Source organism: Erigeron canadensis, chromosome 2, assembly GCF_010389155.1.
Source record: "Erigeron canadensis isolate Cc75 chromosome 2, C_canadensis_v1, whole genome shotgun sequence".
Taxonomy (NCBI): Eukaryota; Viridiplantae; Streptophyta; class Magnoliopsida; order Asterales; family Asteraceae; genus Erigeron; species Erigeron canadensis.
In genome coordinates, this window is record NC_057762.1 from 8121453 (window position 1) to 8146361 (window position 24909).

General features: G+C 33.2%; 2 protein-coding genes across 2 annotated transcripts; one reads left to right on the forward strand and one right to left on the reverse strand.

Annotated features, from left to right (window-relative positions):
* The first annotated feature begins 13934 nt into the window (after nucleotides 1-13934).
* On the forward strand, nucleotides 13935-16645 carry LOC122589542 (SWI/SNF complex component SNF12 homolog). Its single transcript, XM_043761840.1, has 2 exons — nucleotides 13935-15642; nucleotides 16254-16645. The coding sequence occupies exons 1-2, from the start codon at nucleotides 14069-14071 to the stop codon at nucleotides 16318-16320; spliced, it is 1641 nt and encodes a 546-aa protein (XP_043617775.1). The 5' UTR covers nucleotides 13935-14068; the 3' UTR covers nucleotides 16321-16645.
* Nucleotides 16646-17626: 981 nt separating this feature from the next.
* LOC122589079 (B2 protein) lies at nucleotides 17627-20302 on the reverse strand. Its single transcript, XM_043761323.1, has 6 exons — nucleotides 20188-20302; nucleotides 19077-19657; nucleotides 18826-18926; nucleotides 18308-18391; nucleotides 18085-18195; nucleotides 17627-17995 (listed from the first exon to the last, which is right to left on the reverse strand). Exons 2-6 carry the CDS (start codon nucleotides 19654-19656, stop codon nucleotides 17954-17956), a joined length of 918 nt encoding a protein of 305 aa, XP_043617258.1. The 5' UTR covers nucleotide 19657; nucleotides 20188-20302; the 3' UTR covers nucleotides 17627-17953.
* Nucleotides 20303-24909: the final 4607 nt, after the last annotated feature.

Here is a 24909-nt window from a genome sequence, read left to right on the forward strand (position 1 = left end):
GTTTTTCCCATTCTTTTCCTGGATGTTTCTTTTGGCAAGTGCAGATTTAGTCAGTAAACGGTCCATTTCTGCTCTCCAAGCAAAGATATTAACTTTGCCAGGAACCCATTTACTCCATTTGAGATGGAATTCTTTGGTCCGGGCAGAGGAGTTAATGATAGCATGTCTTGCCGAGACAACCAGGAGCGGAGACAAGGGGGGCTGGGGGGTGCCAAGCCTCCCCCAATAGCCAGAAATATAACGAAAGTTCTATAGTCTAGTCCAAGATTTGTTATGTTTTATATAGTTTAGCCCCTTTCAATAAATCAAAAAATGGTAAAAATTAGAGCTTTTTAAAAGAAAAAATGGTGAAAATTGAAATACAGTAAATCAGAAGATGAAATGATAGAGACAATGACTCATTGATTTGTGGGTCCTATTTGTGTTGTACTGATATATAATTTTGAGTTTTTGCTTACAACCTTATATTTTTCAAAACTTTAATATAAACCCTCCCTTTTGCCAGTTTTTTATATTTTGAGTATATGTTTGAATGTGTATTACAATTATATTAATATGAATAAATTTACATGTTAAAAATGTTAAGACAAAATTTATCATCCCAACCCCCGCTAACCGAAAATCTTAGTTTCGCCTCTGGAGGCAACAGAGAATACACCTGATGAGTCCCCCTTCCAAGTACATGATCCATTTTCTTTTGTAATGAGTTGGGACACCTCCAAATTGTATTTCATTACTCCTTTAGTTCTTTAGTCCTTTTTACTACGAGTTGGTCCATCCTAGTTTGGCTTTCTTACTCCTTTAGTCCTTTTTACAACGATATATCATAATTATTGGTTCTATTGCTTCGATCTTCCATTAATTATATTTTCCTAAGTAAATTAATTAGAGAGTATTAACTACTTATCAAAATGAAAGATGCACTATCATCTTCATAATGATAGATATTTTCCAAATTCCAAGTGTAGAACAATAAGACTTGGTATTAAATATAATAATAGTTAGACTTATGCCATTAATTAAAAATATTACTTTAGGTTTTTATATCACTGATAGTACATGGATTTAGACGAACCTTTTTGTGCAAGTACTGGATTGGTGATAAGACTAAGTTATCATACAATATTATATGAATATATGATCATGTCGTTTTGCTTTTTCGAGTAAACCACAATAGAAAAGCTGATTGAACCTTTTTGTTTTGTTCATGTAAGAATAATATACCTGTGCTTAAAGATCAACATATTCCAAAACCTTATCCAACCATTTTAACTTAAACCTAAAGTTTTGATTCATGTTAGTTTTTCATAATATCTCAATCCACACTTCGTCCGATTGAAAGTTTTTTATAAAATCTCAGCTCATAATACTTCGTAGGATTGAATAAATGTTTGATTATTTATGTTAGTTTATCATACTGTCAAAGGGCTCAAAGGATCTTTCCTTTGGTTCAAATTATGACAGCCATAATTTTGTAAAAACTTTAGTTGAACAAAGTCATAAACATCAAACAACATGATCGAGCAAAGTTGGTGCTTTAAGGAACAAACTTTAAAAGGTTGTTAAAACTATCAATGGGTGGGTGGCTCATTAATAAGGTTTTAGACCTTTGAGAAATTCATCATAGTTCGAATCTTACTTTCTACATTTTTAGAAGTGATTGATTAGAGGGGTTTTTGAGAATCTTGAGTTTCATACCAGGTATTCGTGATTCGAGCTTTACATACTACCCAATTAGATGTTATTGTAATGTCTCAAATGCTAAATACTAACAACTAACTAGCTGTTAAAGAAAAAAAAATGTTAAAACTTAAAAAGCAGAACAATAACAAATAAGCTTTGAATGGAACGTAAATTACGTCACTCTAAACTTGTTGGGCTGGGTCATGTTCACCTATGTGTCTTTTGGGCCAAGGCACCAAGCTATTGGTTAGTTTAATAATTTACTACTCGTATTTATTTATTTTGTTCAAAAAACTTTTTCCCGTTACATCTATTTAAATTCATATTTTTAAAAACAATGGAAAATTCTATAAAAAGGTAACCCTTGTATGCAAAATTCATAATAAAAAGAACCTATTTAGTTTTTGTCTATTAAAAGGATCTCATTTTTAAAAACTTCGTAACGAAGGAATGTCGTTAATTTTTAACCCCGAGTCTCCGTTAAGTGTCACATCATTACTGTTAAGTCATTAAATTTTGCTTACCTGGACTTTGACTCAAAATGAAAATGCACATGTTATATGTATATATTTTTATATTTATATATATGAAAAACTCATTCTTTTCTTTTCTTTTTTTTTCATTCTCCCAGCTCCTTTTTCCCCTTTTCTCCTTTCCCCCAAAACACACAAGAACCCTATTTTTTCAATTCTTAAATTCGATCGATTCCTATCAATTGAACACAATTAAATGTCGGTAGCAACAACACCTCCGACTACTACAGTCAATACCGTTGACCGCCGCTCATGTAAACTCATTGTGGCTCCATCGTCTTCTTCCCATCATCGAAGATTTGGCAATGACTTCCAAAAAGAAGGTTAAGTGTGTTAACGTACACAAAGTACCATTAATTGTATTTAATCGATATTTAGTGGAGAAAAACTATTGTTAATGGTATGCATTTTGATTATATTCCATGCGTAAGGAATCAAAAACAATTAATTGTACCCACTTGGTAGGCCGTTAGCAGCACAAAAACGGAGTTCAAAAAAACCCAAACCCGAATTAGGCTATATCTGGATTTCAGGTAACCCGAATAAAAACCCAAACAGAAAGCTAGTTTGGTTTCCTAAGCAAATTAATAAGTGAATAAAGTGTTGGCTGTAAATAGTAATTGGATTCAATCATCATGAATAATGAAATCCAGATGTTTCAATACAGACAATGTATAATTACATACTTTAACATATCAAGTAACATGAGGTAAAAAATTCATTATCAATTGTATAGGATTCGCATTCGTATTGTGTTCTGATTTAGAAGCACGAATGTAGGTGAACATGTATGACAAGGCATGGAAAAAACGTCAAATACCACGTAAGTAAATTTAATGACGTGAAAGTGGTGCCGTGACACTTAACGGATATTTGACATTAAAAACCAACGATATTTCCTTTATTGCGGAAATTTTAGAAATATGATTCTTTGTATAGACAGTAACTAAATAGGTTTCTTTTACTATGAATTTTGTGTAAAACGATTATCTTTTTATGGATTTTTCATTAAAAAATAAATACGGAGTATTTGTTTACATATCTATATCTATATTATATTAATAAACAAACCACTCTCTCCTCTTTTCAACTCTCTACCTTTAAAATACCTAAAATACCCTAATTTTCAACACATTTCTAACTCACACACTAAATCTACCCAATATATCCCTAAAATATTTTACACTCATATTTATTCAAACTATCTATCTTCTATATTAATTAATTTAAATATCTATACCTAATATCTCTATAATATTCTTAATAAAGTTATTTACAAAAGATACATCCTTAACCATTAAAAAACTACATTACCATTTACGTCAATTATTTTTAGATTAATAACCACACAATTACCACAACCGCCATTAGCACCACCCGTTGTCGCTACTGCCGCTGCATTGCGCGAGTACCCATCTCGTATTTTCATATACGCATTAGAATTAGAATCATAAATATCCTTATATTGATCGATAAAAATCTTTTAGCTGCTTCAATTTGTCACCAAATGGTAGTAATAATGTCACTTATTGTCTTCTTTCAAAGCTTAAACTTTATAACATCGAGATTGAAGCTCTCTTAACAATCCATATATGATTTTAAGAAGATTCAAACATTATAAATCACAATTTCTCACTTCGCGCTTCTTTATAAGGCTTATGCTTATAAGGAGGGTATCACCGAGGACTCTCCTCATGACTCTCCCTATCTGTAAGACAAGCTTTTTGGAACTTCTTCGTCATATCATCGATTCTTTTATATATTTTTTTATTAACAAAACATTATTCAAATAAATACTTTTATTATTAATAAACATTACAACACTTATTAAAAAAAGTTACGATCCTAATAATAGAAAATAAATATTACGAAACTATACATAATAAAAAAATCTCATCAACGTTGACGGTAATTTTCCGGAAGGTTCTAAACATATTCCACTAGGGCATTACGAACTTATTCGTCACATCATCAATTCTTTTATATATTTTTTTATTAACAAAACATTATTCAAATAAATACTTTTATTATTAACAAACATTACAACACTTATTAAAGAAAAGTTACGATCCTAATAATAGAAAATAAATATTACGAAACTATACATAATAAAAAAATCTCATCAACGTTGACGGTAATTTTCCGGAAGGTTCTAAACATGTTTCACTAGGGCATTGCGAAGTCAATGGTGAGTCCTTCTCTCACGCAACTCCGCGAAGACCCGCATTTGCGTTGCAACCCTTTGATCCCACTTACGTGTTGGCATATTAGTTGGATTAGCCAAATAATTTTCCTCAAGGTCGGAAATTGCACTACCGTTGTCTTGAACAACCATGTTGTGTAAAATGACACAAGTATACATAATACGTTTTATTTTGTTCATCGATTGCGGGCGGGCATTATGTTTAAGGATTGCCCAACGACCTTGAAGCACCCCAAAAGCTCGTTCGACATCCTTTCTTGCAGCCTCTTGGTAGCGCTTGAACTTTGTAGTCTTTGGGTCCATCGGGCATTTAATAAACTTGACTAGTGTGGCCGGTTCAAGATAAATACCGTCAGCTAGATAATATCCATTCGTAAACTCTTCGCCGTTAATAGTGTATTGCATTTTGGGGGCCCTATCTTGGAGTAGATTATCGAACAAATCTGATTCATTAAGGACGTTGATGTCGTTGTTCGAACCTGCAGGGCCAAAGTAAGCATGCCAAATCCACAAATCATACGAACCAACTGCATCAAGCATGATCGTTGAATGTCCTTTGTCGCCTAGTGTGTACTGCCCTTGTCAAGCCACTGGACAATTTCTCCAAACCTAATGCATACAATCAATACTACCAAGCATACCAGGAAAACCATGTATATGTTCATGCTTACTTACCAAATGTTGGACATCTTCGTTGTTGGCTTTCTCAAGTACTCAGTGTGATATAAATAATAAACACTTTTGCAAAAGTTATTTAAATAATCAACTAAAGTCGCACGACCCATATATAAGTACTCATTAAATCGGTCAGCATTAGCAGCATACACCAATTGACGTATGGCAGAAGTACATTTTTGGAAAATGTTGAAACCACGCCTACCACGGCAATCGATTTGATTTTTTTGGAACAACTGAATATATTTGGGTAGGGTTTCGATGGCGCTAAAGCTGTGTATATCTTGGCATATACGGATAAACATATGCTTGCGCATTTGAAATTTTCTTCGGAAAAAATCGGCCGGGAAAGTTGGTGCATCGGAAAAGTAATCATTCCATAAACGCGTCGCGGCTCCGGCATGATCTCGTGATAAAACCCTTCTAGGTCTAGGAACCCGTGAACTTGACTCGACATCGTTTGATTCTTCTTCGTTACAAAGATCAAAAACCGTGCCTTCAATCTCCGGATTAAATAGCGTGTTCTGCGTAACGGTGTTGTTTAGGAAATTGAATTCGTCACTTGATGATGAAGTAGACATAATTTTGGTGGTGTTTGATAAACGAAATGGTGTGTGATAAAATGTTTGTGTGTTAAAATGAGAAAATTTGAGTGTTTAAATAGGAAAAAAAGAATTAGCCGTTGAAAAAACAAAGTTCAAAATCTACCCGTTGCATTTGGTCCCCACCTCTTGGCGTCTTTGATCTTCTTTCTGAGGACTCTTCACCAAAGACGCAAGCCTAGGACTCCCGTTGCTTATAGCGTCCGGCATCCAAGGAGGGGAGGACACACCTCCTAGGACGTTATAAGCATGGGCCTAAGCATGTATTGATATCAGTTTTTGTCAACTTCATCCTTTTTTATATAATTTAAAGGGATTAGTGTCTGGGAACGCAATGAACTATCCACGAATGTTTATGTTATGTAATGATTTACTGGATTGTTTATGTTATGCAATGAACGTGCTATTCTGTCTAAGTGATGTAAGCTACCGAGTAACCGCTTACGTGTAATTGGTTGATGCACGTAATTCCATGTCAGGTGCCACGTATGTTACATACTATAGACATTATGTTATAGTTCATTACATTATACAAACTTCCGATGAATTCATGTGTCTGATCTTCTTCTCCGATGAATTTTTACAAACTTCCGGCAACACAATATTTTCCGACTAACACCTTTAACTACCAAATCTACAATATTTTCCAACTTAATCTTCTCACCTTAACCTCAACCATATGCATCTTCTAATCTTCTTCCATTCCATTATATCCAAACTCCATCTGTTTCCCATAATAATAATAAAATGATTACAACAGTGTGCACTAGGCTGTACTCTAATAGTTAACACCATCCATCCAATCCAATCAGTTGAATTACTACTTGCTATATATACATCAATGATACATACACTCCTTTAAAGTAACATGTAGAATTAAATGATAATAATAAATATAATAACCATCACATATCCAAAATCTAATAACCGAGAGTGGTGTCGTGGTTGTGCTTAGGAATATATATATATATATATATATATGGGGAAAGTGAGTATGAGGTTGTCCCCCATCTAACGTTAGATGAGGAACACCCAAAAACTACGTCGTTTCAATTAAAATCAAATTTCCCAAACATTAAAATATCCCCAAACACCTTTTTCCTTCAAAATCCCCCTTCTACATCGATTTGCAGTCCACTTTTAACTCTCAACTCTATTATACTTTCTTCTAAACGACTTTTTATTTGTATGTTCATTGTGACCTTTGATCGAACACTTGACATACATTTAAAGAAATACTTGACATAAACTCTAGTGAGATCCCAATAGCTACTCCATATATCGATTTTACAGGGACAATTCCTCAAACACATACTGTTGATATCACTTTCCAGCTGCTCAAAAACAATGAAATATTCTCATCGAGATATGTATTCAAACCCCCTTTTTTCCCTTTTCAACCAACAATCTGTGTATAAACAAAGAAGAAAAATGTAGAAATCATTTATTCACCATAAATATCTATGTAAAGCTGTTTAGAAGAAAGTATAATAAAGTTGAGAGTGAACAGTGGACTGCAAATCGATGTAGAAGGGGGATTTTGAAGGAAAAAGGTGTTTGGGAATATTTTAATGTTTGGGAAATCTGATTTTAATTGAAGCGACGTAGTTTTTGGGTGATCCTCATCTAAGGTTAGATGGGGGACAACCTCATACTCACTTTCCCCATATATATATATATGTGTGTGTGTGTGTGTGTATAGGAGAAAGATCAAATGAGAAGGTGTGTTAAGGATAGAAGGAAGAGAAGGTCTTATTGGCCAATCAGAGTGTGACACGTCGCCTTTAAAAAAAATACGCGGTGACATTTTTGTAAATAATTTGACTTCAAACCTAAGCTGGCCCAGCCCAAGCTGATTCAGCCCAAACTGGCCCAACGCAAGCTGACCCATCCCAAGCTGACCCAACCGAACCCCAAGCTAACCCAACTGAACCCCAAGCTGACCCAAACCCGTAATCTACATTTGTGTAGATTAATCTACATTTGTGTAGATTATGTGTAAATTGTGTCAAGCTAACCCAATCACAACCTGACAAGACCCCAAGTTGACCCAACCTAGAACTCAAGCTGACCCAAAACCCATAATCTACATTTGTGTAGATTAATCTACATTTGTGTAGATTATGTGTAAATTATGTCAAGTTAACCCAACCCCAAGCTGACCCAAACCTAACCAAGCTGACCCAACCCAGAACCCAAGCTGACTCAAAACCCATAATCTACACTTACATTTTTGTAGATTGTGTAAATTGTGTCAAGCTGACCCAACCTCAACCTGACCCAACCTGACCAGACCCCAAGCTGACCCAACCCTGACCAAAGATGACCCAGACCCCAAACTGACCCAACCCCAAGCTAACCCAAACTGACCTAAACCTGACCAAACCCCAACCTGACCCAACCCTGACCAAAGATGACCCAGACCCCAAACTGACCCAACCCCAAGCTGACCCAAGCTGACCTAAACCTGACCAGAACCCAAGCTGACCCAAACTAACCGAGACCAAACTGACCCAGGCCCCAAGCTGATTGATCAAGCTGACCCAAACTGACCCAGACCAAATTGACCCGGACCCCAAGCTGATTGATCAAGCTAACCCAAACCAAGCTGATCCAACTCAAGCTGAACCCAACCCAAGCTGACCCAGCCTACTAAGAGCCCAAGCTTCACAAAACTTTAATTTATTTACAAAATTACCACCACGCTTTTTTAAAAAATTTTGACACATGTCGCGTTCTGATTGGCTAATAGGTACTTCTCTCCCTTATCTCTTTAACACACCTTCTTCCAGGATCCTCACCATATATATATATATATATGTTTACCTTCAAGATCTATATCTATATCTATAATATATTCATCCCTATAATATATCCATACATATATGTAGTATTTAACAATTTTTTTTTTTATTATTGTTATTGTTTCCAAAAATCATTGTTACATATATTTTAACATTATTGGTTGTGTAAGAACGGGGTGATTTATAAGAGTCATGTTTTATCTTATGTAAACATTATGTGATATAACATACTCTTATTAGTAATTCAAATAATATAGTATATAAGTATAAACAACATAATAAATGTTACTTTAACTAATCTTTAATACATTTCGACATTATTATTGGCTTATTGCATTGAATCCTCCAAAATAATATACGATATTATTACTATTTTTAAGACTACCTACATCAAGGATAAAAAATTTGTGATGATATGAAGGATGTTTGTGAAAAAAATATTATTGTGGGTGATGAAGTGAAAGATATCCATACTTGAATGTTTGTGGCAAAAGATTGAGATAGATTGACAAAATTTGGTTGGGTTATGTTGAAATGGCAGATGACTGATTTAATTTATAAACAGAGAAGTCGAAGGCACAATTGATGCTGGGGAAACTTTGATTCTCTCTTTTATATATCTGACACATACATATATGTATTAACTAGACTTATGTCCGTACAATGTGGCGTCGGTGGAATAGTGATGACGGAAGTGGTGGTGATGACGGTGCTGGGGACAGTAGTGGGGTCGGTGATGGGGGCGACGATGGTGGTGAATGTAAAAGTAGTTGATGTTAAAAGAGATATTATAGTTATTTTAACTGTTGGGAGATATACTGTAAATTAGTTCATTAAGAGTATTATAAATATATTATATGTAGATGTTTAAATTAGTGAATAAAAGAAAAGGGTATTTTTGATTTTTCAAAGGTATAAAGTTTAAGGGAAAAAAATGATATTTTATTTTATTAGATAGTATAATTATATATACAATTGATAATTATAATTCTCAAAAAATAAATTGCTAATTCTGTGAATTTCCTTTTACCATTTCCTTTCTAGATGAATAGATGATGATTATAAGTAAACAATTATACGTAAAAATTGAGACTTTTGAAATCATTATTAATTTTAAGATTTTTAATTCATTCATATATAATAAATTTTTTGTCAAATAACTTCATACAAATAATGAAATTGAAAACAATAAATTATATATATATATATATATATATATATATATATATATATATATATTGGCGATAGAGCAGAGAGAAAATAATATGACATTACTTAATCTGAACCGTTGAAATTAATCTAGGATTTAATCTAAACCGTTGAAATTATAGTTGACCCTTTGACTAATTATTTATAGTAATATTATCTCATTATTAATAAATAATTTTATTTTGGAAAGAGATATATTTTATAGAGAAACTATTTATTTCTACTTATGCATAAATCTATAACATAAAGCAAAAAGTAATTATTTTTCAAAGTTCAAGGAGAAATGATACCGATGTTTTTTTTAAAGTTTTTTTAGATTTATGATAAATTTGTTTTATTTAGAGAGAACGATGATATATTATCACTAATATATAAACATCATTTTGTATAAATAATCATTACTTAAGAGGGGATATTGAAATCATTAATCATTCTAGGTAATCATTTAAATGTTAGTTATTGAAGATGAAAATTCCATCAAAAATAATTATCAATGTATTGAATGAAAGACTGTAAATTGTTGAAATTGGTCTAATTAAAAAGTTGTTACAATTGAGATAGTTAAAAAAAAGGTTATAAAAAATATGGCTTTGATATAGATACATCATGCATTGAAAGAGTGTAAATCGTTGAAACTTAATAATAATCAAAAAACTAATGTGTTATAAGTAATTGTAAACAATAAGCAAATAAAGCAAAATTTTGGTTTAATCAATTTGATATATTTTGTAAGCATATATAATGGAGTAGTAAAATTAACATTTTACATATCATTTTTTACATATAATATATTCATAATTTAAGTTTATATTTTAAAGCTTTCTATGTAAATTAAGAAAATTATTCCATGTGTCAAATTTATATGAAAAGTAGCATATTAGTTCAAAATACTATATGGTAAAGGGGTTATGGCAACTGACTTGGTCGATTGTCAGTTTTAAGTTTCTTATCGGTAAAATAGTTAAAAATGAAAATGATTAGCTAATACATATAGAGGTTGGTTATTGTAAACAAGTATTATAGTAAAAAAAATAAGATAAAATATTGACTTTTAAATAATTGTAAAATTGATGCACGAAGATTCACGAAACACAAGTGTATATATTGATGCACAATGATTTTTATGGTGCACGGTGATTTTAAGTGAAAAAAAATATATTATTTTATTTGTTTTACTTTAGTTATTGTAAGATAACTATTAACCTAAAACAAAAAGGATAATGTGCTAGCCGTAAGATCTTCCATCCGAGATTAGATCCAAAGATATATTTAATGATGGCATTTTTGTTGATATTTGAAAGTTCAATGGCATGTAATTTTCATAACTACTGTCCACGTTTTCAGCTTCCTTAACTCATTCGTAAGTTTAATTATTTAATATTTAATATCAACTTTTAAAATACATTTTAGTTTTTGTTATCAGACTTATTAATTAGTTTGTCATACGTGCCATTCATATAATTTACTAATTACTAATCCACTTAAATAAATCATGATGCACCATTTTAATATTCATGTCTCATGTGTATCATAATTAGTTAGAGAGTCACAATGCATCATTTTGATATAATATTTTTTTTAACTAACAGTTTGTTTTTAAACATCAATGATGCATAAAGTTATTAGTACATTCGGGACAAACCATATGAAATTTGATGCACAAAAATATAAGAACTCGTTATTTTTTACAAACCTTACAAATATCATTTTGTATATATTGATCCACATTGATTCAACGGAAAAAATGATGCACCAATATTATGTAAAAAATGATGCACAACTATATATTATTTGAATAACACCTTATATGTAATTGATGCACAGATATTATATGGAATTGATGCACAAGTAATTAAGTATTATGTACAAAATGATGCACAAGCATTATATGAATAGCAACTTATGATCGCAAAGATGATAGATAAACATACTATGTTGATGTACAAGTATTATAGAAAAATTGATGCACAAATATTATTTGAAAAAAAATGTGTAGTAGTCATTGATATACATGTTTTATTTAAATTATAATACTTATGTATAACATCAAATTGAAAAAACAAAAATGAAGAACTTTGCTTATGAACACATGTTGAACAGATTTAAATTTCTTATACATGTTTCCTTTGTTATACTCAAAGTGGAAGATGAAAACGCGAGAAGAGAAAGAAAGATAGGGGTCGTGATGGCTGCTCATAAAATAGGGTAAAAGATTCATTGTGGTTGCTGATACGTTCCTTTATAAAAAATTTACATATGTACCCTTTAAGTATTAAAAATATAATTAAATAATAAAAGACACATGTCAAACTCACATTATATCTTATTTGTTTTCTGTTAATGGTTGTTTTATTTTACCCCTAACCTATATATATATATATATATATATATATATATATATATATATATATATATATATTATACAAATAAAAAAAATGGTAAGATAGATGAATAATATGGTAAAATGACAATACTATACTTAAAGATTTAAAAATTTAAAACTGACCCAAATGTTTTATAGTAGGGTTATCAATAAGCTCGATCTGGATGGGGTTGCTAGGTTAAAACTCTCTGACCTTATCCCAACCTCAACCCATTAAAAGTTTTAGGTCAACAATTCCAACTCGGACCTGTCTGGGTCTACCGAGTCGACTGGATTAAGCCATGGTTTGCGGGTTGACAAGTCAAATATATTGGTTTTGGGTCAAGTAATGCTAATGCTCTTACTTTCAAGTTGGTTGTTTTGATCAAGTAAATCAAATGGGTTGTTTTTGAGTCATGTGGGTTGACGGGTTGACAAGTTGAATAAGTTGGTTTTGGATCAAGTGGGTCAAATGGATTTGTAATAATTAAGTTATTTGTGTTCACGGGTCGACCTAATAACTAGGTAAATCAATCCAGACCAGAACGGATCATGTTAGTGGGTTGGCGAGTCAAAATTAATCAACATTTCCTGGTTTGTTTGAAGATGGGTTTAGATCGGGTTTTGAGTTGAATCAAGTATTGATAAATAACAACTCTTCTTTATACTTCAATGTATATAGATATAAACATTGAATTTATTATACTTAAGCTTATGGTATATCATTGCTTGGTTTATATTTTATGAGAACATGTAGAAGATGTTTCATAAGCTCTAAGGACAAATATGTTGTTTCTTACCCGGTTACCGACCGGGTATTAATCTAGTTATTGGTGAATGGTGATGTGAAAGTTATGTAGTTGTTTGTAAGAAGGATGAATATGTTATTGTTGTAGTTAAAAATTATTTGTGGGAAGAAGGAATAAATGTTAGAGAAAATCACGTGATTAGCCAAATTTCATTGTGATTATATCAAATTAGCCAAGTTTTTTTGGATTTTCAAAAAATAGTCAACAAAATCGCAATAATTTGACAAAATCGCAATGAGAACATCAAAATCGCAACAAGATTCTACAAAATCGTAATAAGATTATGAAGAATCGCAACAAGATTATGAGAATCGCAACGAGATTCTGAAAATCGCAATGCGATTCTTCTGCATAATCTTTATGAGATCCTGCATAATCTCTATGAGATCCTGCATAATCTCTATGAGATTTTCTGCACACGAGATTATCATAATCGCATATAGATTCTCATAATCGCATTGCGATTCTTAGAATCTCGTAGCGATTTTACAAAATCTGATTGCAATTTTGAAGTTCTCATTGCGATTTTGTAGATTTCATTGCGATTTTGTTAGTTTATTACGATTTTGTTGGTTATTTTATGAAAATCCAAAAAATTTTGGCTAATTTGATACAATCGCAATGAAATCTGGCTAATCATGTGATTTTCTCTAAATGTTATACTAATTAGGCTATCTGGGGATAATCTTTAACTTATGTACATGGTCTAACTTTTTCAAAAATTAGTACTCTTAAATCTAAAACAAATCAATTTGGGCCTTCCATGAAAAACAGGCCGGGCCTGCACAACTCACTCATGAACTCATCAGTCATCACTCATCACATGTATATAAATATATTCACATTTCACAAAACTAAAAATAAAAATAAAAAAGACAAAAAAAATAAAAAATCAAACAAAGTCTCAGACATTTCAACGTGAAAAAGCTTCTGCAACTCTACTTACCAAGAATTCGTCGCTGCTGCTGCAGCTACCAATTCCTATTTCATTGTTTGTGCTCTCAATTCTCCCTTTTTTTTTCATTTCCTATTAGTTTCTATATTTTATTATGTTTTCAGAATTAGGGTTTTATCTTAATTTTAGTCAATTTCTCATTTTTTAGGTTCTGTTTCATCATATATCATATATAAATATAATAGTTATAATATATATATATATATAAGAATTAGGGTTTTTTGTTTACAAGTATGAATAACAATAGCAATAATATGAATAACCCCCCTAAAAACAATGCCCATTTTGGAAACCCTAACACCCATCTCCACCCACAATCCCAATCTCAACAACCGACCGGCTCGTCTTTTGCGAGCCAGTTCCAGCTTTCGCAGTACGCTGCGGCCCATGCCCATGCCCAGGCCATAGCTCAGGCCCAGTCTAAAGCTCAGGCTCAAGCTCTAGCCCAAGCTCAAGTGAATCAAGCACAGTATCATGCCCAGTTACAGGCCGGGAATCAAGGGATGTCGGTTAATCAATCGCATCCACATGGGCTTGGGCATTTCTCGGGTAACTCGTCTGCGTTTCCCGGGTCGGGTAATGTTGGAATGATTAAACGGGGTATGGTTCAGAAGCCGGTTGGAAGACCACCTGGGGTGTCGAATGCGAATACGGTTTCTCCAATGAGGATGATGGAGCTTACCCCCGGTCAACGTAATAAAAAGAAACAGAAGCTTCCTGAGAAGCAGTTGTTGGAACGGGTGGCGAGGATTTTACCGCAGTCAGCTCTTTATACGGAGCTTGTAGAGTTTGAGTCGCGTGTGGATGCTGCTTTAGCGAGAAAGAAGATGGATATTCAAGATGCGATTAAGAACCCTCCTTGTATTCAGAAAACGCTAAGGATTTATGTGTTTAATACTTTTGCTAATCAAGATCGGAAAATTCCTGCGAAGCCTAATGAGGAGCCGCCTAGTTGGACAATGAAGATAATAGGTAGAATCTTGGAAGAGGGTTTGGATCCTGATCAAGCTGGGATCATGCAGACGTCGAACCCCTTGTACCCAAAGTTTTCAGCTTTCTTTAAGAGGGTTACTATTTCGTTGGACCAGAGACTGTATCCTGATAATCATATGATCGTGTGGGATAGTGCTAGAACGCCTACACCTCATGAAGGGTTTGAGGTGAAAAGGAAAGGGGATAAAGAATTTAATGCAAATATACGGCTGGAAATGAATTACGTGCCTGAAAAATACAAGCTTTCTGCAGCTCTGATGGAAGTTCTGGGAATTGAAGTGGATACTCGCTCAAGAATTATCGCTGCTATTTGGCATTATGTGAAGGCTAGGAAGTTGCAGAATGCAGATGACCCTTCTTATTTTAATTGCGATCCAGCACTTAAAAAGGTATTTGGGGAAGATAAGATGAAGTTTACCTTCGTTTCTCAAAAGATTTCACAGCATTTATCTCCACCACAGCCTATCCATTTGGAGCACAAGATCAAACTTTCGGGAAATAGTCCAGCCGGAAATGCATGTTATGATGTGTTGGTGGATGTTCCGTTTCCGGTACAAAGGGAATTGAATGCTTTATTGGCTACCACTGAGAAAGCCAAAGAGATTGAAGCCTGTGATGAGGCGATTTGTACCTCAATTAGGAAGATTAATGAGCATCGTAAACGACGAGCTTTCTTTCTTGGGTTTAGTCAGTCACCTGTCGAGTTTATCGATGCTTTGATTGAATCTCAAGGAAGAGATCTGAAGATTGCCGCAGGGGAAACAAGTCGTAACCCCGAAAAAGAACACCGTGCAGAGTTCTATAATCAACCATGGTATGTTTACTTTTTCTTTTCGCCTTTTAAGTATGGTTTAGTTTTCACCCTTAAAGTTGCAGGACTTGATATGTGGTAATATTTGTGGTGCTACTTTATGTGCTAGGATATCGACTGTAATTAACATTGGTACTTTTGTGTTTTGAGTTGCTAGTTTTTGAGGGTTTTCTTAAACATATCCCTAAGGGCTATCGTTAAGAGATTAACGTTTATCACCTTATTCATATATGATCAAATGTCTTTTATGTGATAAGATACATATCGGTAATGAGGATTTTACAACTACAGGATGGCTTGTAGTGTGATAATTGTAATGAGAAGTATCTATTTAACCATGGCAGTTAAAGCTATGTAAAGTAAAGCCCCGTCTCTAAATCGAATGTGTACCGTTGTAATCTGGGCATAATGCTAAATGCTGTCATTAATGTGAGTACAGTTTTTGTGGAACAGCGTTGCTTTCTTTTGATCTCCTAGGTGCTTCACATGCTTGCATTTTAACCATATTCCTACATTAGTCCTTTTTTGGAACAATATAATGTTATCTGCAGTGGTGAACACTCATATCACATGCCTCATATCTAATGCATATGTATTTTTTGGTCGATGTGTAGGGTTGAAGATGCAGTCATCCGTTACCTGAATCGCAGGCCAGCTAAAGTTGTCAATGGAAGTACATAAACCTCCCAGAAAGTAAACAGCTGAATGAAAAGCGAATAGTTTTTTTTAATATGATGCTCAATGTGATTTTGTGTATCATTAGTTATTAGATTCAGTCATTAAATATGGAGTTGGATGATAGACCGAAGGTGTAGCTTAAAAGCCACCGTATGAAACTTAAAAACATTTAACATCTGGGTGTATTTTGTAGTTTGTTGTTAAATTTATATTGTACAAGGGGGTGATAGATCCCAGTGATATGGAGTTTATTCGGATGCTCATATAAATTAATCCCAACCATATCTATCTTGAATAGCTATTCCAACCTTGATTGTTTGTGAGATTATCTATGTGAAACCAACTGAAAATGCATCTTTGTTTCTGAGCTTATTTTTACTCGAATACTTGACTCATTTTGTTTGGGTTTAGAACATGCGGATCACAATTACTTTTTACCGGGAGCTCCAAATGTGCTAAAACTCACCCTGGAAGGCACCTTTTTCCCCGCCCCCCACACCCTAACACGTCACCTTTTTCCATGTCATGTTATTTAACCCAAGGTAAAATAGAACACGAGTCCCCCACCCTAGATGGCGTCTGCTTTCCACATACCCTAATGCATCCAACCCGAACCACCTGATCCCACAATGCTAGATGCACACAATAAGTTTATTGGAATTTGTACAATGCTAAAATTATTAGGTATTCTTAGAATTACGAAACCTGCAACTGTGATAAGATACACTAGAATAGTAGAATAGTCTTGTTAACTATAGCCTATGCGTTGTTATTGACTTTTCTATCATCAGTTTAGGCTTCCCAAAAGATGTGTCTATAATTAGCAGCGACTTAATTCAGCCGATTAGAACATGTCCTCATATACCCTCATTATTAGAACCCAAATCTGCTCTCAAAACCAAAAGTAAAAAGAACCTACACTAATGTCATAAATACTCGTGACATTCTATAGGGGTGCATCTGCTTTTGGTACAAAGTTGAAACAATCAGATTTAACTAATACAAAGTGCACCCTCATGTGAATTGCAACTCACATGCTTCTCAGTTGTTTATCCATTGTGCAGGTCAATCGTCAGAACAAAGAATACTTGCCTTGTGACTGAAGGTACTGTCGTGTCTTATTTCATCAATCTCCATAGAAGACAAACTTAAGAGCATTATTGGTACATTCCAACATGCATGAACATGTAAACCAGATCCTTTTGGTTGGCAAGAATAACTGACATGTGGTTGGATAATTAACCAAACCCCCATGTGATTGTGTAACCACTTTCAAATATATAATACACAACCAACCAGGACCACCAAATGAACATAATCATAGCACCATATTTGATATATTGTCAATCTTTGTCATTACACAATAGTGATAACTTAACTTGTTCATGACAGCTATTTAAAGATAACGCAAAGCTAACGACATAATTCATTTTCACACAAATGGCATGGATCCTTAACATTTTATTCGTCAACTGGCCACATTTGCAGTCCAGCTACCCCCACAAAACAACTTCACTCAAGCTTGCGCTTATACGGAAGCTCCATGAAGAAAATGCTGCTTAAAAACCTACAACACTTGCACATTATAACCACTAACACATCTTGCTTTTATGCTCAGGCTATTGGCAACTCAAACTTAAACTCCATTCTGTTCGCAAAGGTCTAGCAAGTCCAAGGTCTGCAATTATAGCATCAACACAAACGCATGAGCAGTGAGATTCAAGTAGGATATACATAATAACATGTACTTTTCTAGCAATACCATACCTCAGGGATTGATAGTTCAAGGCGAAACTTAGGACCATCATAGTGATGCAAGACTGGCCTGAAAGAATCTTCCTCCAATGCTTTGCAGACCTTCCTTATACGGATTCTCACCTATTTGAGTAAATAATAATTAAATGACATAAAAGAGACAGACAGATGCCATGATGCATCAGAATCCTCATCGATAACTAGTAAAACCAGATGATCACATCACATATTATACCTGGGCAGGGAACCTGGATTCGCCTTTACACTTCTTGTCCTCCCAAGCAGTGGGATCAATGTTGGAACCACCAAAAGTTGTTGCCTGCATAAGATAATTCAAGATATAAACGCAAAGACAAATATACTCTTAACAAGATAATTCAAGATAATTCAATGTTGGAACACAAAGTAAAATACGACATGCTACTACGACCTCCTCTCTTAACAAATTCATCAAGACAAATATACTCTTATGACCTTCCACAAAAAGAACAATGACGACATAATCCCACAACCTATTTTCTGATAATCCTTAAACACTTAAAGGCAATCACAAACTTATGACCCTATGAAGTAATGAAAGTAACTTTTAAAAGTCTGTATAATCTCCAAAGAAATCTGTAAGATCAAATTTTTAGACTTGCCAACACCTAAACTGCACATGACAGTAAATAAATGTTCACAAAGTTTTACTATCTAAAGACAAGTGACCCTTAGGACGACAAAATAGTAGAACACATTGATGAAGAAACACACCTCAAAAATACCATGTAGCTGATGGGTGGTATAGTTGTAAAGAAACAATGGTAACCCAGGTGTAATTGCTCGAACAGAGTCTCTGTATCTTGGTGGCAAACCTGCACATAAATAATCAGAATCGCAAAGTTTACTGCATAGCATAAAAGATGATAACTTTTTTGGCAGAGACCGCAAACACAAAGAACACTAAATCATGTTTTTGCATATCAACATAAACTTTAAAAAAAATAGTTGAGAATAAGAATTACCAAAAAGCTGCCTCTTCAAATCCTCCTGCATAGTGTCATTGTTACAAACAAAGATATATCCACCAAGAACCTCATCCCTAGGAAGCGTCTCAGCCGCAGGCAAAGTCTTGAATCTCTTATCTGCAGCATTGTTATTGTTATTATTATCGTTGTTATTTCCATTATGATTGCTGCTAATATTAACCTCCTTGTTCTGACCGTTTCCCGGATACTTTCCACTAATCATATTCTCCATAATCCTATCATTCCCCTTCTGATACACAACAGCATTCGTGTTATACAAACCATTCCTCATCGAACTCTTGTTCAAACTCTCAGTCATCTTCATATCAAGATTCAAATTCATCATGTTAAAGTTCAAGTTTTCGAATTTGTTTTCTTCTTGATACCCTACTACATTCTCTCTAACCCTTCCATCTAGAGTCATTTTCGATAAATCCAAATTGTTTCTCCGTTCTCCCTTTGACCTCGTCTGTTCAGCCAACCTTGACGCTGCCGCATACCACTTTTGATCCTCGGATACCTTCAATTGCCCTCGTAGTTCGTCCCCTAACTGCCAGTAGCTCTGCATATTCTCCATCCTTCAAAACCAATAAAATCTCTCTCTTTAGCTAGCACATCAATGCATATACACCAATAATCATATTATATATATGTATACACACACACACATATATACATACAGTGATTTATAATGTTAGAGCATAGTCTTGGGTTCAAGATACACAAGAATTGTCGGAAAAGGGGTTCCGGGATACCCTGTTTACACCCGAGTCAAAGACTCGCCTTTCCCGGAAAACTTGAACAGAAAAACCTTATCCTTTTACCCATCTAAACAAAATATTAAAGAATTCAGCCATTCTAGCCTAAAGTCAACATAAGGCAGCAGATCACAAGACTGTAAAATAGATACATACATACATATATATATATATATATATATATATAGGAATATGTACACATATATTGGCAACAATACATATACAAATATAAATACAATTAAAACATTAAAAAGAACAGATAAACAAGACCTTAATAAATTTGTGAAGTAAATCGAAATAAATTATAATAAAATAGATGGAAAAAAAATATAAAAAAAATAAAGGTGTACCTGAATGAGTAGCGAAAAAAGGATCTAACAGATGGAGAAAATAAAAATTAGTCTGTGTTGATCACTTCAAATGTTAGATACGAAATAAAACCCTAGATTTTGGGGCTTTATATATTACGAGTATTATTATAAGTAATGAAAGTGATAAAAGTAAATTAATAAAAACGTTACCTTTTATTTATTTATTTTTATTTTTATCTACCAATATATATATAACAAGGTGATAAATTCATTCATAAACAAACAAGAACCTTTGGATGGATTTCATCTTTGATTTAGAGTCATTAAATCAAATTTAATTATTTTATCTTTTTTAAATGACAATATTAATACTTATACTTTTATGATTATACAAAAAATACCCCTTGTCACTGCACTTGTGTTTTAACGTTTTGTTCGAATAGTTTAGTTATACACTAAAATTTCTAAGCAATTTAATTGTCAATCTATATATTCCAATAAAATAATAGTCAGCATATATTAATTGAAATATTTGAGATATGTTTCATTTAAAATATATAGATCAACTTTCTATAAAAATAGTAAGCTACTTCCTCCGTCTCATCAAAAGTGTCCACTTTTGAATTTTTAAAGTCTTTGTCTCGCAACTTTGACCTTAAATATTCAGGTTAAAAAGTGGGTGGTTTAGGTTTTGGTGATCTACATACTCTTAATTTAGCATTGATATGTACAAATTGATATATGACATGTGGTTCAAAATCTGAATTATGTTAGGTTTAAAATCATCAATGTAATTCATGGTTCTGAGAGTATGCGTTCATGTATAAAACAAATGGTAATAATATATGGGCAAATAAATGTTCCTCATTCTCTGAGGCACATTCGATTGCTAGCCCCCTTAAGATGTTATTAAAAAACAGTTGGGAGTGAAAATAAGACAAGATTCACCAAATTGGAGTGAGACTCCATCCAAGGTTATATTTCAAAAATTTTGCAAAGTTATTATATAATAAAATCTAAACTCAATACTAATGCGTTGTCTATGATATATTCTAACTCGGTAATTCAAAGTATTTAGGATATATTATTTTTCTCTTTCGATTGATAAAGATCACAACTTTATTTTTTTTGTGGAAGGGGTAAGGGGGGGGGGTCGAACTCGGAAAAGGTAATGGATCTATTAGAAGGCAATTGTCAGGTAAAAAAGTGGGTGGTTTAGGTTTTGGTGGTCTGGACACTCTCAATTTAGCATTGATATGTACAAATGAATATGACATATGGTTTAAAATCTGAATTACGTGAGGTTTAAAATCATCAATGTGATTCGATGTTCTAAGTCTGCGTTCCTGTGTAAACAAATGGTAATAATATATGAAAAAATATATGTTCCTCATTCTCTGAGACACACCCGATTGCTAGCCCCCTTAGGATGTTATTAAAGTACAGTTAGGAGTGAAAATAAAACAAGATTTTGGAATGTTCATTGGCTTGATGGTGGCAATCTTGCAACTCAGTTTAGAAGGTTATATGCCTTGACACCATCTAAAGAATGTGTCATGTGTGATATTTTTATGATTTGAAATGAAAATTCGAATGACATTGAGATATTTGTGATGATATGGATAAGCAATAACTTTTGCATTGAATAATTTATTTAATCAGTAACACTTAATGAGCAATACAATAAGTGTTTGTGAAATTATCAAGGTAAAAAAAACAAATGTTAATAAAATGAAATTGAATATTTTAATTTGTTAACTATTAATTAAGAAAATAGTATTTTAGATATATATATAAGTATAAAAATATATTTACTCGCATATTACGCAGGACAATAATCTATTATATTTATATTATATACTTGTAATTTGTAATATATTTTTGTATTAGATAATTGTATTAGATGAGACACTGAGAGGAGAAAATATAGATATTTGTTTAACTTATATATATGAGAATTTGTGGTAGTGTTGAAATGGTCATTATTTGAGTTTAATTACGGTTTTGCCATAATATTTGTCAGTATTAGGTGTTGGTTTTATAAAGGAAGGTGAATGACACGCACTGGGTTAAGAGGTTGGGGAACGTTTGTTAGAGGATAAAACATGTGATGAATTTAAGTATTGTCGGTAAGATGAATCTGAGCCGTTGGATATTAAAAGGAGTGTGTTTTTGAAATCCATGAATTTTATACTTTTTTGGATTCATGAATCGAGAAAAGAAATGTGAATAAGGTAATATTTTTCCAAGCTTTTTAGACATAGAATTTAGTTAAATCCACTTTTTTTCACTAAAGCAACGATAATATCTTCGATCACAAGTCACAACATATGTTCTTAATCAGCTATCAATCTATGATCGCAACCTTTTATCTTCCTCATTATTCCGGTATTTTTCGATGTCATGTTAAAAACTTAAGAAACAGACCACTACACGAACTTTACGACTTACTTCGAGATGTCATAGTACGATATCTCTGTTACAACATCATAGACTAGAATCGTAGTATAGCTATATGGTAGTATCATCCCCTTTCGTAGTGGTTGATAACGATATTATAACGGACATATATTTGAATTGGACCGATCTAATTGATTTGATTATTCTTTTTGTTAACTTTACTTTTTCAGCTAACTCAATATAAGTGTTGTTAAAAGATAATATATATATATATATATATAAGGGGATGGGAATATAAGGCTGTCGGGTATTTAAATTTAGGTGTGGAACACTCACATATTGTTTTTTTAATCCATAAAAATCATGGGGCCCATGCATTTATTCATTAAACAAGAAAAAATAAAATATTATTATGTGAGGGGTTTCACACCTAAGCTTAGGTACCGGACAACCTTATATTCCCTTTCCCATATATATATATATATATATATATAGAGAGAGAGAGAGAGGGGGGGGGAGAGAGAGGAGGGATTATTAGAGAACTCCTAAAAAAAAGAACTCAAGAACTCCTCAATACTCTTGGATCAAAGAAAATGGATGGACAAGATTAAAAATAAAAAAAACTCCTCTCAACACTAGAGGGCTAACCCTACAACTTCAAACCCTAAACCCTAATGCGTACCGTGTACCCGCTCTAGGGTTTAGGGTTTGAAGCCCGAGGGTTAGTCATGGTTAGCCGATACCTCGAGCTTCAAATCCTAAACCCTAGAGTGGGAACCCTCATCCGTTTTAGGTTTTTAGGGTTTAACATTTAAGGTTTAGATTTTCCAGGGTTTTTAGAAAGTAGCTTCCCCCTCGGATTAGAAATTAAGTTTTAGGGTTTAGCATTTAGGGTTTTACAATGCGTACTCATCTTTTTTGAACTTTATAAGTAACTTACCCATGTATAGGTTGTACTTACCCATGGGCAGGTTGTACTTACGCATGGGCAGGTTATACAACTCACTACTTCTAGGTCTTTCCTACACATGTGTAGGTTGTACTTACACATGTGTAGGATGAACGTGATGAAAAAAAAACAAAATTTAAAAAGTCGTCAAAAGTATATCGAATCGCATCTCTAATGAAAGAGGACGAAATTTCAAGACTACCCATGCTTATTTTCCGTCTAACGATGTACGGTTTGTGAGATAAAAGTTTTTTAATAATTTAGATATTTTTTTATTTAATAAGAGGAGAGAGAAAGAGAGTGTTGGACAACTTTTTTAATAATGACAAACATGCCCTTCCTGATCTTGATGAATGAAGGGCTGAGATTGGTTCTCGCGTTCTTTTTTTTAGTGGTTTCCAAAATAACCCACCCCTATATATATATATATATAGGGGTGGGTTATTTTGAGAACCATCAAAAAAAAAAGAACACGAGAACCAATCTGGGCCACACATCTCATCTCCTTTTTTCTCTCTCATCACTTTCATCCAAATTTTTCAAAACATTCTATCTCACAAACCGTGCATCGTTAGACGAAAAAAAAACCATGGGTAGTCTTAAAATTTCGTCCTCTTTCATTAGAGATGCGACTTGATATACTTTTGACAAACTTTTAAATTTCAAAAATTTTTTTTTTTTCGAATTTTTTTTTTTACCTGCACATGTGTAGGATGTGTATGATGTATACCCTACACATGTCCTGCACATGTGTAGGATTATCGCTAAAAAAAAATTAAAAAAAAAATCAAAATTTAAAAGTTTGTCAAAAGTATATCAAGTCGCATCTTTAATGAAAGAGCACGAAATTTTAAGACTATCCATGCTTTTTTTTTCATTTAACGATGTACGGTTTGTAAGATAAAACCATTTGAATGAATTGGGTGAAAATGAGGAGAGAGAAAATTAAATATCATCAAGATCAAAATCAATGGCCAGGATTGGTTCTCGCGTTCTTTTTTTTTAAGGGTTCTCAAACTAACTTTCCTCTATATATATATATATATGTCGAGTATATAAATACTGTTAGATCTTTCGACTCATATTTACCCGTTATATCTATAGTGAAAAGAAATTCTTGCAAGACCACCCTCATAGTCGGTCCTGCATGAGGGCAGTTAGGGCTATTGTCCTTAGCATCATATTTACGAGGGGCAGAGTATTTATACTCTTATCAAATGTGGCCATGTATAATGTAGAATTTTCCAACTGATAGCATGAATTTTGGGAGAGAAAAAACATAAACTAATGAAAAAATATAGCTTTTTCCACCTCCTATACTTTAATATACACGGAATGCTAACTTAAACCACTCTCAAATTTTAAATTAACATTTTAATTGTGATTTATAAGTATTAAATCTAATGTAATGT

What these genes read in the sequence shown, in the direction of transcription:
- LOC122589542 (XM_043761840.1), top strand. Translation starts at nt 14,069, where the DNA reads ATGAATAACAATAGCAATAATATGAATAACCCCCCTAAAAACAATGCC. An exon ending in GAGTTCTATAATCAACCATG is followed by an intron (nt 15,643 to 16,253) that starts GTATGTTTACTT and finishes GTCGATGTGTAG; the next exon opens with GGTTGAAGATGCAGTCATCC.
- LOC122589079 (XM_043761323.1), bottom strand. Translation starts at nt 19,656, where the DNA reads ATGGAGAATATGCAGAGCTACTGGCAGTTAGGGGACGAACTACGAGGG. An exon ending in AGCTACATGGTATTTTTGAG is followed by an intron (nt 18,392 to 18,825) that starts GTGTGTTTCTTC and finishes TATCTTATGCAG; the next exon opens with GCAACAACTTTTGGTGGTTC. An exon ending in TTGAACTATCAATCCCTGAG is followed by an intron (nt 17,996 to 18,084) that starts GTATGGTATTGC and finishes CTATAATTGCAG; the next exon opens with ACCTTGGACTTGCTAGACCT.